This window comes from Myotis yumanensis, unplaced genomic scaffold (assembly GCF_028538775.1).
Source record: "Myotis yumanensis isolate MYYU_CA2020_CCGP unplaced genomic scaffold, mMyoYum1.0.hap1 SCAF_1, whole genome shotgun sequence".
Lineage (NCBI taxonomy): Eukaryota > Metazoa > Chordata > Mammalia > Chiroptera > Vespertilionidae > Myotis > Myotis yumanensis.
In genome coordinates this window covers 52,041,157-52,056,432 of record NW_027223752.1, presented here as the reverse complement: position 1 = coordinate 52,056,432, position 15,276 = coordinate 52,041,157, and the positions used below count along the sequence as shown (strand labels likewise).

Sequence of the window (15,276 nt, the reverse complement as noted above, 5' to 3'; positions counted from 1 at the left end):
GCACTGGGCCTCTAGTGATATGATAAATACTATATAACATTATCTATGTAGTATTCTTGCAAAAAAAAAGTTTTATCTGAATCTAAGTATGATGGAAACAAACTGACAAATCCAAAATGTGGGACCATTCTATAGGACAAAAAGACTGGGCTCTTCAAAGAAGACGTCTTAAAAAAATATATAAATATATATATATATATATATATAGAGAGAGAGAGAGAGAGAGAGAGAGAGAGAGAGAGATGGATGACTGTTACAGATTAAAAGAGATTAAGAATTCAGAGACCAAGAAATTGAAAGAGACTTAAGAGGCATAATAACCAAATGCAATGTACAAACCTTGATAAAATCTGAAACATAGTAAGATTAATTTTGGGGACAATTGGGGGAAATGTGACATGTACTATACATTAGATATTATGGAATTATTATTAATTTTCTTGGCTATAAAATGGTGTTATTGGTTACACAAGAGAATGTTTCTGTTCTTAGGAGATGTAGGTTGAAATATTCTGAGCTAAAATGTAATGATTACATTAAAATCGTTTAGTGAACACTCCCCCTGCCTCCTTCAACCCCTCATACAGAATTAAAGCAAATAGGACAACATCTTAATCATTTGTTAATCTAGGTTAAGGACATAAACAAGTTCATTGCAACCTCTACACCCTGCAACTTTTCTGTAAATTTCAAAATAAAAAGTTGGGGGAAAACCAGCAAAAACAAAAGGTTGAGGAGAGAGGGTTTACAGACTGGAGAACCACAGCTCCTCAAGCTAATGTTGCTCCGTTAATTTCCTCAGCCTACATTTGCTTCGTGTGGGCCCATTTTGGCTGCACACTAATGATAGTGCTGTAAATTCATTCTGTGAGCACAAAGATTAAAGGAGGAATCATAGTAAGTTTCTTAAAGAACAACTCAGCAACTAGACAAGATGTTAAGTAAAACGCCTTGGCCTCTACTAACATGAACAAAGTGGGAATAAGCACCACCCCTGTGAATTACCTGGTGACTTTGGGTCATGGTGCTTGCTCATGGCGTTTCACATGTCTCATCCTCTCCAATTTCTCCTTGCTATGAAGGCCCACAAGCAATGTCCTCAGGCAATCAAAGGGAGAGGTTATCCTCACTTTACAGACTAGACAGTTGTCTGTATCAATGAGAACCTGGTCTCAAATGAATCACGCACAAATGGGAACCTTAATACCAGTTGTCTAGCCTTAAACTTAATTGCCCTTTAGGAATCAATTTGGGCCTCAGAGCATCCACAAAATTATTTCAAGATGGAGCTACAGTTTGTTAAACCACTGAACTGCTGCCTATATGTGCAGTGGAAAAAACACTAGTGTAGGTGACCGAAGAGCTGGATTCAGGCTTAGCTCTACCACAATATCCTCCGTGAGCCTTGCTTTTTAACTCTGTCAGACTATGTCAATAAAATTGGTCATATCAACTTCATAATTACTAAGCTAAGCACAATGATATAGAGCAAAAACAATTTGAAAAATTATAAATAACCTTTAGTATATAATGAATTAGTACTTTAAACAATATCATTTTTATATTTTTTCAATTGAATTTTTTAAGTAAGCTATTTCTTTAAAAAAAAAAAGTTTGTTTCTTTTTGTTGTTGTTGTTTAATCCTCACCGAGGATATTTTTCCATTGATTTTTAGAGAGAATGGAAGAGAGAGGGAAAGACAGAGAAAAATATCGATGTGAGAGAAACACATCAATTGGCTGCCTCTTGCACGCACCCTGACCAGGGCCCAGGCTGGTGAGGAGCCTGCAACTGAGGTATGTGCCCTGGAATTGAACCTGGCACCCTTTGCTTTGCAGGCTGATACTCTATCCACTGAGCTAAACATAAAAAAATGTTTTTATTGATTTCAGAGAGGAAAGGAGAGGGAGAGAGAGAAATGTCAATGATGAGAAAGTATCATCCACCAGCTACCTCTTGCATGCTCTTTACTGGGGATTGAACCCACAACCCGGCATGTGCCCTGACCTGGAAATTGAAGCAGTGACCTCATGATTCCTGGGTCGATGCCCAAACGCTGAGCCACACCCAGCTGGGCTAAACTTTATTTCTGTATCTGGAATACTGACATTTATTTTGCTGTAATCACTATTAAAATTAATCCCACATTTCTCTGCCTATATCACACAAGAACAAAGTAATTCATATCTATGGGATTAATATCTATGAAAGAGACTAAGGTGAAGTACTATTTTGAACTTTAGTCTTTAATATTGGTAATAGCTCTTTTGGGAGTCTAAAAAATTTGAGTTATTAGTCCCATTTTTTCAAAATATTAATGTGAAAAAAAATCAGAGCTGTGCACCAAAGGAAGAAGTGCTTTAACTGATAATCAACATTTCAATCCTATTTCTCACAACTACCCTATTTGGCAATTCTCTACTTAGTTTACCTATCTATAATACTGACCTTAACAAGAATTGTAAATAATTAAAAATTATAAAGATTTGAGCAAATAAATAATGATTAAATGTTAAATGTCATTCTTAAGTCTCAGGCCCTTCCTTGGTCCCACATATGGTATGTATAGATATTTCCTATATGTTTTAATTTAAACAACTTTAGAGTCATCTTTTTGAAAGAGAAAAATATACTGTCTTCTTGAATTTGGGCCTCTACATATGGAACAGCTATGGAAATATTGGGAGGATGGGGCCATAGGGGTCTGCCTATTAAATAAGTTGGAATGGGAGTGTCCATGTGCTTCATCTGAGCAAACTTCTCAGAATTCTGCACTCCCTACTGGGTAGGTCATGGTATCTGCAGGTCATCAAGGTTAGGCTAAGCATGATTTTCTGGTATTAGAAACAAGTCAGCAATAAACATTCTAGAGCTGCACTGTCTAATACAGTAGCTACTAGCCACATGTGACTACTGAGTACTTAAAATGTGACTGGTCCAAATTAAGATGTTTGTTCTTAATCTGGATATAAGAGTAAACTATATGCCAGATTTCAAAAACTTAGTTTTAAAAATGTAAAATATTTCTAATATTTTTAATATTGACTACATGTTGAACTATTTTAGATATACTGGATTAAATGTATTATTAAAGTTAGTTTCACATGTTTCTTTTTATTTTAAAAAAATGTATTTTTATTGATTTCAGAGAGGAAGGGAGGAGGAGAGATGGAAAGATCAATGATGAGAAAGAATCACTGATTGGCTGCCTCCTCCATGCCTCCTACTGGGGATTGAGCCTGCAACCCTGGCATGTGCCCTTGAATGGAATCGAATCCGGAACCCTTCAGTCCTCAGGCTGATGCTCTATCCACTGAGCCAAACCAGCTAGGGCAGTGGACTGCAAACCGCGGCTCGCAAGCCACATGCGGCTCTTTGGCCCCATGGCATGGGTCACGAAGTTTCAATCGCACTGTACGTGTGCGCCCGCAGGTGGTATTTTGTGGAAGAGCCACACTCAAGGGGCCAGTTTGCCGAACACTGAGCTAGGGCTCTTTTCACTTTTTTAATGTGATTACTAGGAAATTTTAAATTACAAAAGTGACTCGTATTTCTTTTAACAGCCATGATCTAGATTCTAGAACATGTATCTTTAGTATCTGTGCATTCCTGAGGGATATATATCTGAAATTGGATTAAGTGGATCACAAAGTGTAGATGTTTAAGATTTTAATAAAAATTGATAAAATTACTCTACAAAATAGTTGTAATTCACATTTCAACAACAGAAGGCTAGGCTAATAAACTTTCTTTGCAAATTTGATAAATCATGTATATATGTATATATATTTTTAGTTACATTTTATTTTATTTTTATCAGAGTTATATGAATACACTGTATAAAGAATCAACTATTTCTATAAGGATCAGTAGAAAAAACAGCTGTCTCTTTCCCCCTTCCTTGATAGCTGACTCTTTTTTTACCTACATATCTCTGAACAATATGCATCTTAATTAATAATTTTTGGCATTATATTCACTTTTCCCATTCATCTATTCTCCCATTATAATTTATCCTATAATTTTCATTAGATCAATTGTTAGTGTTTGCGTTATGACTATTAAAAGCTATTTGCGACTGTGCTATAAAGTATTCCTGTATAATTTCTTGTTTTCCTTGAAGTTAATTATCTTTTAAATTTTATTTTTACTTAGATTTTATACATTAGTTGTTAATTATTAATTCTAACCAACTGTCATTTATCTAAACACTTACTTTCAAAATATTGACATATTAGAATCCTAATTGATTCATCATTTTTAAAAAAAATATATTTCTTTATTGATTTCAGAGAGGAAGGGAGAAGGAGAGATAGAAACATCAATGATGAGAGAGAATCATTGATCGGCTGCCTCCTGCACACCCCCCACTGGGGATCGAGCCCACAACCCAGGCATGTGCCCTTGGGCGGAATCGAACCTGGGACCCTTCAGTCCACAGGCTGACGCTCTATCCACTGAACCACGTCGGCTAGGGCTGATTCATCATTTTGGTAAAACTGCTCACAAAGCCTTGTGACCACCTCTGTCTGGGACAGGCTACCCTATCCTGGGACCTCCTGACTTTACCATTATACTGGTGAGTCCCTTCTCTTCTGTGTTAGATCACTCTCTCTTTTTATTTTTTTATAATGTTGACTTAAGTGTGAAATACACATCTCAAGTATTTTTATTTATTTACTAGTGGCCCGGTGCACAACTTTGTGCACATTGAAAGGAAATTAATTAGAAGAACTATTTTAATATCGCTATTCGCCCTTTCTCTATAATAGAAGTGTCAACCAAATTCATGAGCAACAATGACAGATCAAAACACACATGTGCGATTGGCACCAGTGAGAGCTTTATATGTATCACACATGCACAAGTCAACGTAGCCTTTTATAGATATAGACTAAACTTGCTTAATTAGACCTGCTTTCTGATTTAGCTAAACTTTTTCCAGCCCAGTGAAGCACCCCAACTTCTCTTTCAGGTAATTGTCGGCAACACAGCAGTAAATATCAACATGAAGCAGATTATTATTGATCACACAGGGAGAGCAAAGGGTAAAATATTTAACTGCAGCAGTGTTTTGACTATATTCTGTGCGAGAAAACCTGAAGTCATTTTCAAGGTCCACCATTTCTTACTTCTTTTCAGTCGGGTCAAGTTTCTAAGCTTTCTAAATCTCCATTTTCCGGCTAATGAAAAGAAAATAGGATTCCACTGAGTCTCCTATCTACCTACTCCAGGACTTCCATGAGGATTAAATGAGATGAGGCATGGGAAAACGCTTCACAGACATTTGGTTAAAGTGTAAAATGTTTCCACCTGGCTATAAAGCAAGTTGTGTTCCTGGGCTGGAGAGACTCCAAGGAGGCTAGTAGCTAGGGAGAGTCAGTTGGGCACTGGTACGTGACATCATTAGCCAGTGCCCACAGCCTCCATTGCCGGGCTGGGCTGGGCTGGGGGCCGCAATTTGTGCCATGGGGTCTCGACAGTGTTGGCTGCTATTTGGTGGGCTGTCGCTCCAGAGTGGTGGTGGGGACTGTGTCCCACTTGGGGGAAGCCGAGTGTTGCTTTGTGGGTGCCAGGTCCGCAGTGCCATTTCTCTGTAAATGACCAGTGCTCATCACAGCAGCTCCTGCATTGAGCGTCTGCCCAGAGTGTGTGTCATAGCGACTGGTCAGATGAGCAGACACTTCGCATATTAGCCTTTTATATATATAGATTTATTTTTTAATCCCCACCTGAGGATATTTTTCCATTTATTTTAGAGAGAGTGGAAGAGAGAGGGAAAGATAGAAATATTGATGTGAGAGAACACATTGACTGCCTCCTGCACATGCCCTGACCAGGGCCCGGGCAGGGGAGGAACCTGAAACTGAGGTACCTGCCCGTGACCAGAATTGAACCTGGGACCCTTTGGTCCACAGACCAACACTCTATCCACTGAGCCAAACCAGCTAGGTCTGTGTTGTGTTAGATCTCTTGTTTCCTGGATCCCACTTATTTATTCCTCTTTCTTGGTCTACTCACTCATTTTCATAATACACATCCTTGTGTAGCTTTATAAAAAAAGGGTGCATGAGAAGTAAAATTTTTGAGACCACAGATTTCTGCAAACATCTTTATTCTATATTCCAACCAGATTGACAGTTTGGCTGAGTACAGAATTCTAGGTTGAAAATAATTTTTCCCTCAGAATTCTAAAGGCATCGTTCTTTGGTTTCCAGTATTGCCATTCAGAAATTTGAAGCTAAACTAAATCCTGATCCTTTCTCTGCATATGACTGTTTTCTCTTTCTGGAAGCTTGAAGGATTTTCTCTTTGTCCTTGGTGTTCTGAAATTTCACAACGATGTACCCTGGTATGGTTCCGTTACCCATTTATGGTGGGCAATCAGTGGGCCCCTTTGATCTGGAAACAAGTCTATGAATTCTGGGAAATTATTTTGTTAATGATTTCCTCCTCTCCACTTTCTCTGTTCTTACTCACTCTGGAACTCCCACTATATAGAAATTGGACCTCCTGGACTCTCTTTAAATCTTTTATTGTTTTGTACTATTTTCACCTCTGTCTCTTTGCTCTACTTTCTGGGAGACTTCCTCACAACTTCATCTTCCAAACTATTGAGTATAAGTTTTTTGTTTATGATGTTTTTAATTTCCAAGAGCTCTTTTTTTTTATTGCTCTGAGAATATTCCTTTTAAACATAGCATCTTGTCCTTGCTTCACAGTTGCAGTATCTTCTGTTTCTGAGGATATTAATAATAAGGTACATATGTGTGTGTGTGTGTGTGTGTGTGTGTGTGTGTGTGTATATATATATATATATATATTTTGCTGTTGTTTACTTTGGTCTATATCACATTAAAGGCTTTCCTCAGAAGTCGAATAATCCTTGATTGTCTGCTCATATATAAAAGTGGGAGATTGCAATGTTAACTGGCACTTTGAGTACAGGGGTGGGACTTCTGAAATATGGATCTCACTGCAGAATGACTTGGCTGGGCCATTTCAGTAGGGAAACCATTTTGTTAATATGCTCAGATATTTTCTTTTGGGCTGGTCAGATTCCTCAGAGCCAACTCAATCTCCTGCCTGGAAGCTATACACCTGGCTCTCAGTATTCTGAAGGACTCAAAGGGGAAATCAGGCAGTCAATATGCATACATTCATTTACTCTCCATTTTTTATCAGGCTGGTATTCTGCCCCCAGATGTGCCTCCTACCCCCTAATCCAGAGACCCTTTATTTGCCTTTTTAAAGAATAAATCTTTGAAGAACATAAAAGAATACATATGTGGTCTTTGCTGAGGGAGGAGAAGAGCACCTAGGGACCTCTGGCTTCTAAAGCTGACTTTTAACCAGTCTTCATTATTTTAGCACATGCCCCTCCACATCCACCTCCCCGTTACAGAAGGCCAACTTCTGAGCCTTCTGGGGATTCCCCAGTGTAAATAGGTTCTCAGCTTTCCCCTCTCCTGGCAGGGAATTCAGTTTTCTTGAGAATCCTAAGCCATTTAATAACTGCCCATCTGCTTTCCAGCTTCTAACATTTTGTTGCTGTTGCCTCCTCTTCTGTTTTCTCCGTTTTTAGATGAATTTATGTCTTTAAAAATTGCTTTATCATTCTGTTAGTATGTTTCAGGAGAAGTGAGAGTAGATCTGTGTGTTTAATCCATCATTTTAACCCAAATGTTTCTATGAGGATTTAAGAGGGCCAAAGCTATCTCCTAATTTCCTGTGTCCTAACTTTAGTGACTCAACTCCATGTAAAAGCATATTCTAGACAATCAAGCCTACCAAGATGCATTTCTATGTGCAAAAGGTTTATCTACCCCTTTATAAGAATTTCTATTTGGTAGCTCTGGGTTTATTTGTGTGCCCCAATTGGTGGTGTCACTTAATATGAGAAAAACAATTTGGTTAAGATTATTAATACAGTGACATAAGAAAAGTTAGAGATACAAGTACTTCTTAAGCACTAGAGAGAATAGAGATTCAAAACAGTCCAAATGAAGTCAGAAATAATTCTCCAAGACCACATGTATTCCAGGAGGAAAAATAAATAGCCCAACTGCGAGGGCACTGACTCAGAAACAGCTGACTTGGACTAATTAACATTCTCAGGTTAGGCACTAAGGCACATATTATCATAGAATGAGCTACATATGCAGCCCTCTACCCCCAAAATACTTAACTTTATGCATTTCAAGTCTTTACACTTCATCAACTTGACACTAAACAACTTCTACCTTGACCTTATTTTTATGGTTTATCATGAGTGGATTAAAGTTGTAGAACTAGTTTAAGCAGAAATCAGTATCAGAAACCATACAGATGTTCCTTAGTCAATGACAATAGCCAGCAATCATCTTAACAAGTGACTCTTAAAAGTCCACAAAGGCAGAAAGTCAGTGCACTGATATTCAGTTACCTATTCAAGCACCCTCAACCTTGCTGTAAGTTTCCATTCTAAAGGAACCTGAGTTTCAGAAGCAAGCCAACATTCTACCAGTCAAGCTGGGAAGGCCAGGGAAAGGCAATAAAGACAGTAAGTACCTGCACTGATCCCCCAAGGCGGTCTGCAGCCAAGTGAGACGTCAGGTACGAGGTATTGGTCTGCCGGCTGGGCTGGATTTCCCACTCTCCTCGGCGCTCTGATGATGCAGTCTGCTCAGGCATTAGGAAGCATGAGAGCAACATAGGGAAGGAAAGGTGAAGCAACAGCAAGCAATAACAAAATCAAGTACATTAGTGTTCTTGTTTTGGATTTTAAATGAACAACTGCTGCAAAGCACTGGGGTAAAGTTAGCTTGACTACATTCATTTCAGCCTAATGAGTCAATACATGACAGTCTATTGATAGTCTCTAGTTGAACTCACCATTCTCACCCAGTCACAGAAAAAAAAAAAATCACCAAAGGAGGAAAAAATAAATAAATCAAAAGCTGAAATCACCATCTTTTAGCTTCCCTATTAGTAAAATTTCAGTAGTCACTAAGCAGACCAAATTCAGAATGTTAAGACTATTGAACAAAGGAATAATCATACTTATAAATAATTTCACTGACTAAAGAACAATCTAAATAGACAACAGTCAATACAGAAAATTCCTAGCATTAGGAATCAAGATAATATGCCTTTTCTTAAATAGGGAGCCCACTACTCTCAACACAAACCTCCATGAGACTTCAACCCAGACAAATGAGCAGTGGCAGTGGCTGGAACATGCTTTCTTAGCTAGAAGAATGAACAAAGTATCTCTTTAAAAGCAGGTTCACACATCAAGAATATAAAATGATGGGGGGGGCGGGGCAGGGGCAGGGAAGGCTACAGTGTTATCCTGATTCTTTTAGTTAACAGTCTCTAGTCTGGAATTAGAAAAAGTTTAGTTAGATGTGAATTATTCCACTATTAAGTATTTCTCCTAGAAAGCTAAAGGCAGATCTTTTCCCAGCAAAATGAAGGCTTTTCATTCAAACCCTTGTTGGGTTCTGCATTCATCTTTGGTATCATTCAGATTCTCTTCACCTGCTTTTTAGATTTCACAGTATTTTGATCTTGCTCATATGTGATTTTTGTTCTGAACAATCTGTTTAGGTGCCTCTTCCCCTGTGCCAGATGGCTGAGGAGATGTTAACATCATGATGCTCAGCTGTATCAGTCCTAAGGCTCTACAAAAATGAAAAATGAGGAGTTGGAGAGGCTGCAATGAGGGATAAGAAATCAAATTTTAATTGCTGCTGATGTAAACAGCAGCAGGGGTTGAGATATGATGTTGCTGCTCTGCATGAAACCAGTAAGAATTCTATAAATCTTAGAAATGTTCAAAGCTATAAATGTTGTACTCTATAAAAAAGCAAAGGGAGAGAGAACCAAGATGGCGGCATAGGTAAACACCGGAGTTTGCTGCCTCGAACAACCACTTCAAAAATACAACTAAAAGACGGAATGGACATCATCTAGAACCACAGGAAGGCTGGTTGAGTGGAAATCCTACAACTAGAAGGAAAGAGAAAACCATACCGAGACTCAGAGGAGGCGCAGTGCGGAAGTAAAATACTAAGGTGCGGAGGTTGCATGCGGAGCGGGCTGGTGGCTGAGGGCGCGGTTGTCCTTTTCAATCAGGAGGGAGTCTCAGGCTCTGAGCTCCAGTTCCGGGCAAGTCTCTAGGGACCCAGACTCATACGGGAGAAGTGGGACTGTCTGGCATCGGTTGGAACTCGAGGGCAGCTTTCTCTCCGAGGGGCTTGCAGCGATTACCGGGACATTGAGAAGCAAACCTCTGAGGGCAGGACTCAGAGGAGCCATAACCGCTAGCCCCGCCCTGTTGATCCCCTGGGACCCGCCCCGCCCAAGCCCTGCAGGGAGGCTTTTGCTGGATAGCCGAAGGCAAAGGCTAGATTAGCACCTCCCTAGAGATCCAGGAGCCAGGAAGCCCAGAGGTCAGAGTGGGACCATCCAGTTTGCAGCTCCGTGGAACCATAAAAGACATACTCAGGGGGTAGACTCAGTGAGCACCAAAGCCCCATTGAAGCAAGTCTTGCCCCAGAGGGGTGTCTCCAGCACAGAAGTTCTCCCACTGCAGACACAGCTGATTCTCACAGCCAATTGGCCTGGAGTTCAATTCCTCCCAGTGATAACTACAACAATCAAGGCTTAACTACAACAAGACTGTGCACAAAGCCCACAAGGGGGTACACCAAGAGTGTCTACCTCAGGTAATTGGAACACTTAGCACAGAAAGGCACTCTATCGACACAGCGAAGCATAAAAAATGCCGAGACAAAGAAACAGGACACAAATGACATAAATGGAGAAAAGCAAAATGCTGGATATAGAGTTCAAAACCACACTTTTAAGATCTTTAAAGAACTGTTTAGAAGCCGCCGATAAACTGAGTAAGACCCTCGAAAAGACTGGTGAGACCGCCGATAAATGTAGTGAGATCCTCGAAAAGACTGGTAAGACCGCCGATAAATGTAGTGATATCCTCAAGAAATCTAGTGAGACCCTCGATGTTGTGATAAAGGACCAACTAGAAATTAAGCATACACTGACTGAAATGAAGAATATTATACAGACACCCAACAGCAGACCAGAGGAGTGCAAGAATCAAGTCAAAGATTTGAAATATGAAGAAGCAAAAAACACCCAACCGGAAAAGCAAAATGAAAAAACAATCCAAAAATATGAAGATAGTGTAAGGAGCCTCTGGGACAACTTCAAGCGTACCAACATCAGAATTATAGGGGTGCCAGAGGAAGAGAGAGAGAAAGATACTGAAAACCTATTTGAAGAAATAATGACAGAAAACTTCCCCTACCTGCGGAAAGAAATAGACTTACAAGTCCAGGAAGCGCATAGAACCCCAAACAAAAGGAATCCAAAGAGGACCACACCAAGACACATCATAATTCAAATGCCAAGAGCAAAAGACAAAGAGAGTATCCTAAAAGCAGCAAGAGAAAGAAAGTTAGTTACCTACAAGGGAGTACCCATATGACTGTCAGCTGATTTCTCAACAGAAACTTTGCAGGCCAGAGGGAGTGGCAAGAAATATTCAAAGTGATGAATGCCAAGAACCTACAACCAAGATTACTTTATCCAGCAAAGCTATCATTCAGAAGTGAAGGTCAGATAAAGAGCTTCACAGATAAGAAAAAGCTAAAGGAGTTCATCACCACCAAACCAGTATTATATGAAATGCTGAAAGGTATCCTTTAAGAGGAGGAGGAAGAAGAAAAAGGTAAAGATACAAACTATGAACAACAAATACACATCTATCAACAAGTGAATCTAAAAATCAAGTGTATAAATAATCAGATGAACAGTATGAACTGGTGATTGCAAGAGAATCAGCAACATATAAAGGGAATGGACTGACTATTCTTGGGGGGGGAAAGGGGTATGGGGGGTGCGGGAAGAGATTGGACAATAATCGTGCACCTATGGATGAGGACAGTGGGTGGGGAGTGAGGGCTGAGGGTGGGGTGGGAACTTGGTGGAGGGGAGTTATGGTGGGGAAAAAGAGGAACCAATGTAATAATCTGAACAATAAAGATTTAATTAAAAAAAAAAAAAGCAAAGGAAGAGTGACAAAGTAGTGGTTTAAGGCTCCATGTTCACTCTCCCCTTTCTGTTGTCAAGAGTTAAAGCTCACCTATAAGTCACCAAAAGGCTTTTATTATTATTTTTAAAGCCTCACATACAAGCTATAACTTACTCATCTTCTTTGCTGATGGAACATGAAGTCATATGGGGAACAGTATATAAAGGATCCTTACTGTGATTTTTAAAAAATATATATTTCATTGATTTTTTACAGAAAGGAAGGGAGAGGGATAGAGAGTTAGAAACATCGATCAGCTGCCTCCTGCACACTCCCCACTGGGGATTTGCCTGCAACCAAGGTACATGCCCTTGACCGGAATTGAACCTGGGACCCTTGAGTCCGCAGGCCGACGCTCTATCCACTGAGCCAAACCGGTCAGGGCCTGAGCGTGATTTTTAAAAAATATATATTTTTTATTGATTCAGAGAGAAAGGGAGAGGGAGAGAGAGATAGAAACATCAATGGTGAGAGAGAATCATTGACTGGCTGCCTCCCGAGCTAACAACCCAGGCATGTACCCTTGACTGGAATTGAACCTGGGACCCTTCAGTCCGCAGTCTGAAGCTCTATCCACTAAGCAAAACCAGCTAGGGCCTGGCCATGATTTCTGATGTTCCTCAGGGAATGAGCATATTCTGTAAGAAGGCAGCTGTATTAATCTGCTTGTTATATACTCATATAAAAGAGGGGATTAGTTTTATACTGCTTCACATTCGAGAGAATCAAAAGCTACCCAAAATATACCTACCTCCTCCAATTATTTCTATCAACAGAGGTTCAGATGTTTCATTTTCCAAAATAAGACTGGTTTATAACACAATCAACTATTTTATATAACTTATTGGCAGTATCCATATCCTCAGAGAACTTAGTCTCATTTATTCTCACTACTAGAGCTTTGGGGACAAATCTGTTCTTCTAATATTATAAGTAATATCTCTAACTAATATCTATTAGTAATAGCTTCTTCAGTTCTCTCTACAACTTTTTTATTTTTTTTTAATACTGAAGAATACTAAAACGTCTAAATTACTATACAGAACTTTCAATTCTCAAAAAATTTAAATGCTTAAAAATATCAAGACATTTATAATCCATTGGGTGTTGTTTTGAGTTCTATGATACATGTTCAATGCAATTACTTCTCTCATGAATGCTCTGTTTTGCCTTTTATTTTATTTTTTTAAATGTTTTTATTTATTTTAGAGAGAGGAAGGGAGAGGGAGAGAGAGATAGAAATATCAATGATGAGAATCACCGATCAGCTGCCTCTTGAACACTCGCCATTGGGGACCAAGCCAGCAACCCAGGCATGTGCCCTTGACCAGAATGGAACCTGGGACCCTTCATTCTGCAGGCTGACACTCTATCCACTGAGCCAAACTGCCTAGGGCTCAAATTCTTATTGGAGACAAAGATACTATTCTGAAGCAAAGGCAGGCAAAACAACTTTCTCCTGTGTAGCAAACAAATCACTCAATCCTATTCTTTACATAAAGGTATTTTGAAAAATTAGTTTTTATTACATTAACAAAGAATTTTATCTACTTCACTTTACTGCTCCCATAATATGTTAAAAGTTGCCATCTACACAGAACATTTTGGCCTCCCTTGCCAGTCTTCTAGACCTCATTTTATAGTCTTCAACTATAATAAACAAGAATAGAGACTGAACAGTACCAAAGGTTAGCAACAAATACACTAGATTATATATTCTCTCTTACGACACTTCCAAGATAAAATTTTTTTTTAATGTAGTGGGGGTAAGCTGAGAAAAAAAAGAATGGGGCAGGAAGAATGGCAAAGGAAGCCCCTTAATAAACTTTGGGAATATAATAAACCTTAGATATGAAATGAAAAAAAGTAGGCAAGGTGCCCTAACCGGTTTGGCTCAGTGGATAGAGCGTCGGCCTGTGGACTCAAGGGTCCCAGGTTCAATTCGGTCAAGGGCATGTACCTTGGTTGTGGGCACATCCCACCGGGGATGTGCAGGAGGCAGTGATCGATGTTTCTCTCTCATCGATGTTTCTAACTTTCTATCCCTCTCCCTTCCTCTCTGTAAAAAATCAATAAAATATATTAAAAAAAAGTTGGCAAGGTTATTTAAATACATACTTTAACAAAAATTTCCTTCTATTAAGCTTCTTCTATTAAGGAAATGATGAAAATGCTTAAAGTTCTGAAAAAGCAGGAAGCCTGTACATCCTAGTGAATGCAATATTTAAAAAATTTTTTTTTATTGATTTCAGAGAGGAAGGGAGAGAGAGAGAGAGAGAGAAACACCAATGATGAGAGAGAATCATTGGTCGGCTGCCTCCTGCACGTGCTAACACGGGGGATCAAGCCTGCAACCCGGGCATTTGCCCTGACTGGGAACTGAACCGTGATCTCCTGGTTCATAGGGTGATGCTCAATGACCACTGAGCCATGCCGGCTGGGCTAGTTAATGCAACATTCTATCCTATATAATAAAAGCCTATATACTAAGTGTCAGATCATCCAGTTGGCTGTTCAACCAATCAAAGTGTAATATGCTAATGATATGCTAAGGCCACTCAACCACTCGCTCGCTATGATGTGCACTGACCACTAGGGGGCAATCGAATAGCCACTATGACGTGCACTGACCACTAAGCAGTAGGTTAGCTTGCTGCTGGGGTCCGGCTGATCAGGACTGAGTGAGACAGGCCAGACACACCCTGGAGCCCTCCTGTGGCTCCTCGCCAGCTGGCTAACCTCCCACGTCCCTCCCCGGCCCCAATCATGCACTGGTGGGGTCCCTCGGCCTGGCCTGTGCCCTCTTGCAATCTGGGACCCCTCAGGGGATGTCAGAGAGCCAGTTTCAGCCTGATCCCGCAGGCCAGGCCGAGGGACCCCACTGGTGCACGAATTCGTGTACCGGGCCTCTGGTATTTAACAGATTTTCCTATGCCAGGCAGAGGTTATTCCATGTAACCCACTGGGATCTTTCTGACTGGATCTAGCTTTTAGAAACATTTATTCTATACAACCTCATGATTTAATTAGTTTTCTAGCCAGGTAAAATGAATGTTCAAAAAATGTTCTTAAGCATCTGATATTAAAAGTTTTTTTAAAAAAACAATCTTAAAAAATAAGTATTTATTGATTTCAGAGAGAGGAAGGAGAGAAACATCAACGATGAGAGAGAA

The 15,276-nt window shown here is 39.7% G+C and overlaps 1 protein-coding gene across 6 annotated transcripts in view; it reads right to left on the bottom strand.

The window, feature by feature from the left end:
- The window catches only part of CSNK1G1 (casein kinase 1 gamma 1), a 164,318-nt gene that overhangs the window by 12,720 nt on the left and 136,322 nt on the right, over window positions 1-15,276 (bottom strand). For 5 of the 6 annotated variants that reach the window (XR_011472207.1, XM_070421106.1, XM_070421138.1 and 2 more), the window contains one exon: window positions 8,551-8,661. The exons of the other annotated variant lie outside the window; for it this stretch is intronic. Coding sequence is in view for 4 of the 5 variants with exons in the window: in XM_070421106.1 (XP_070277207.1) it covers window positions 8,551-8,661 (111 nt within the window). In the remaining variant the exon portion in view is untranslated. The remainder of the gene's footprint in view (window positions 1-8,550; window positions 8,662-15,276) is intronic. 6 annotated transcript variants of the gene reach the window in all.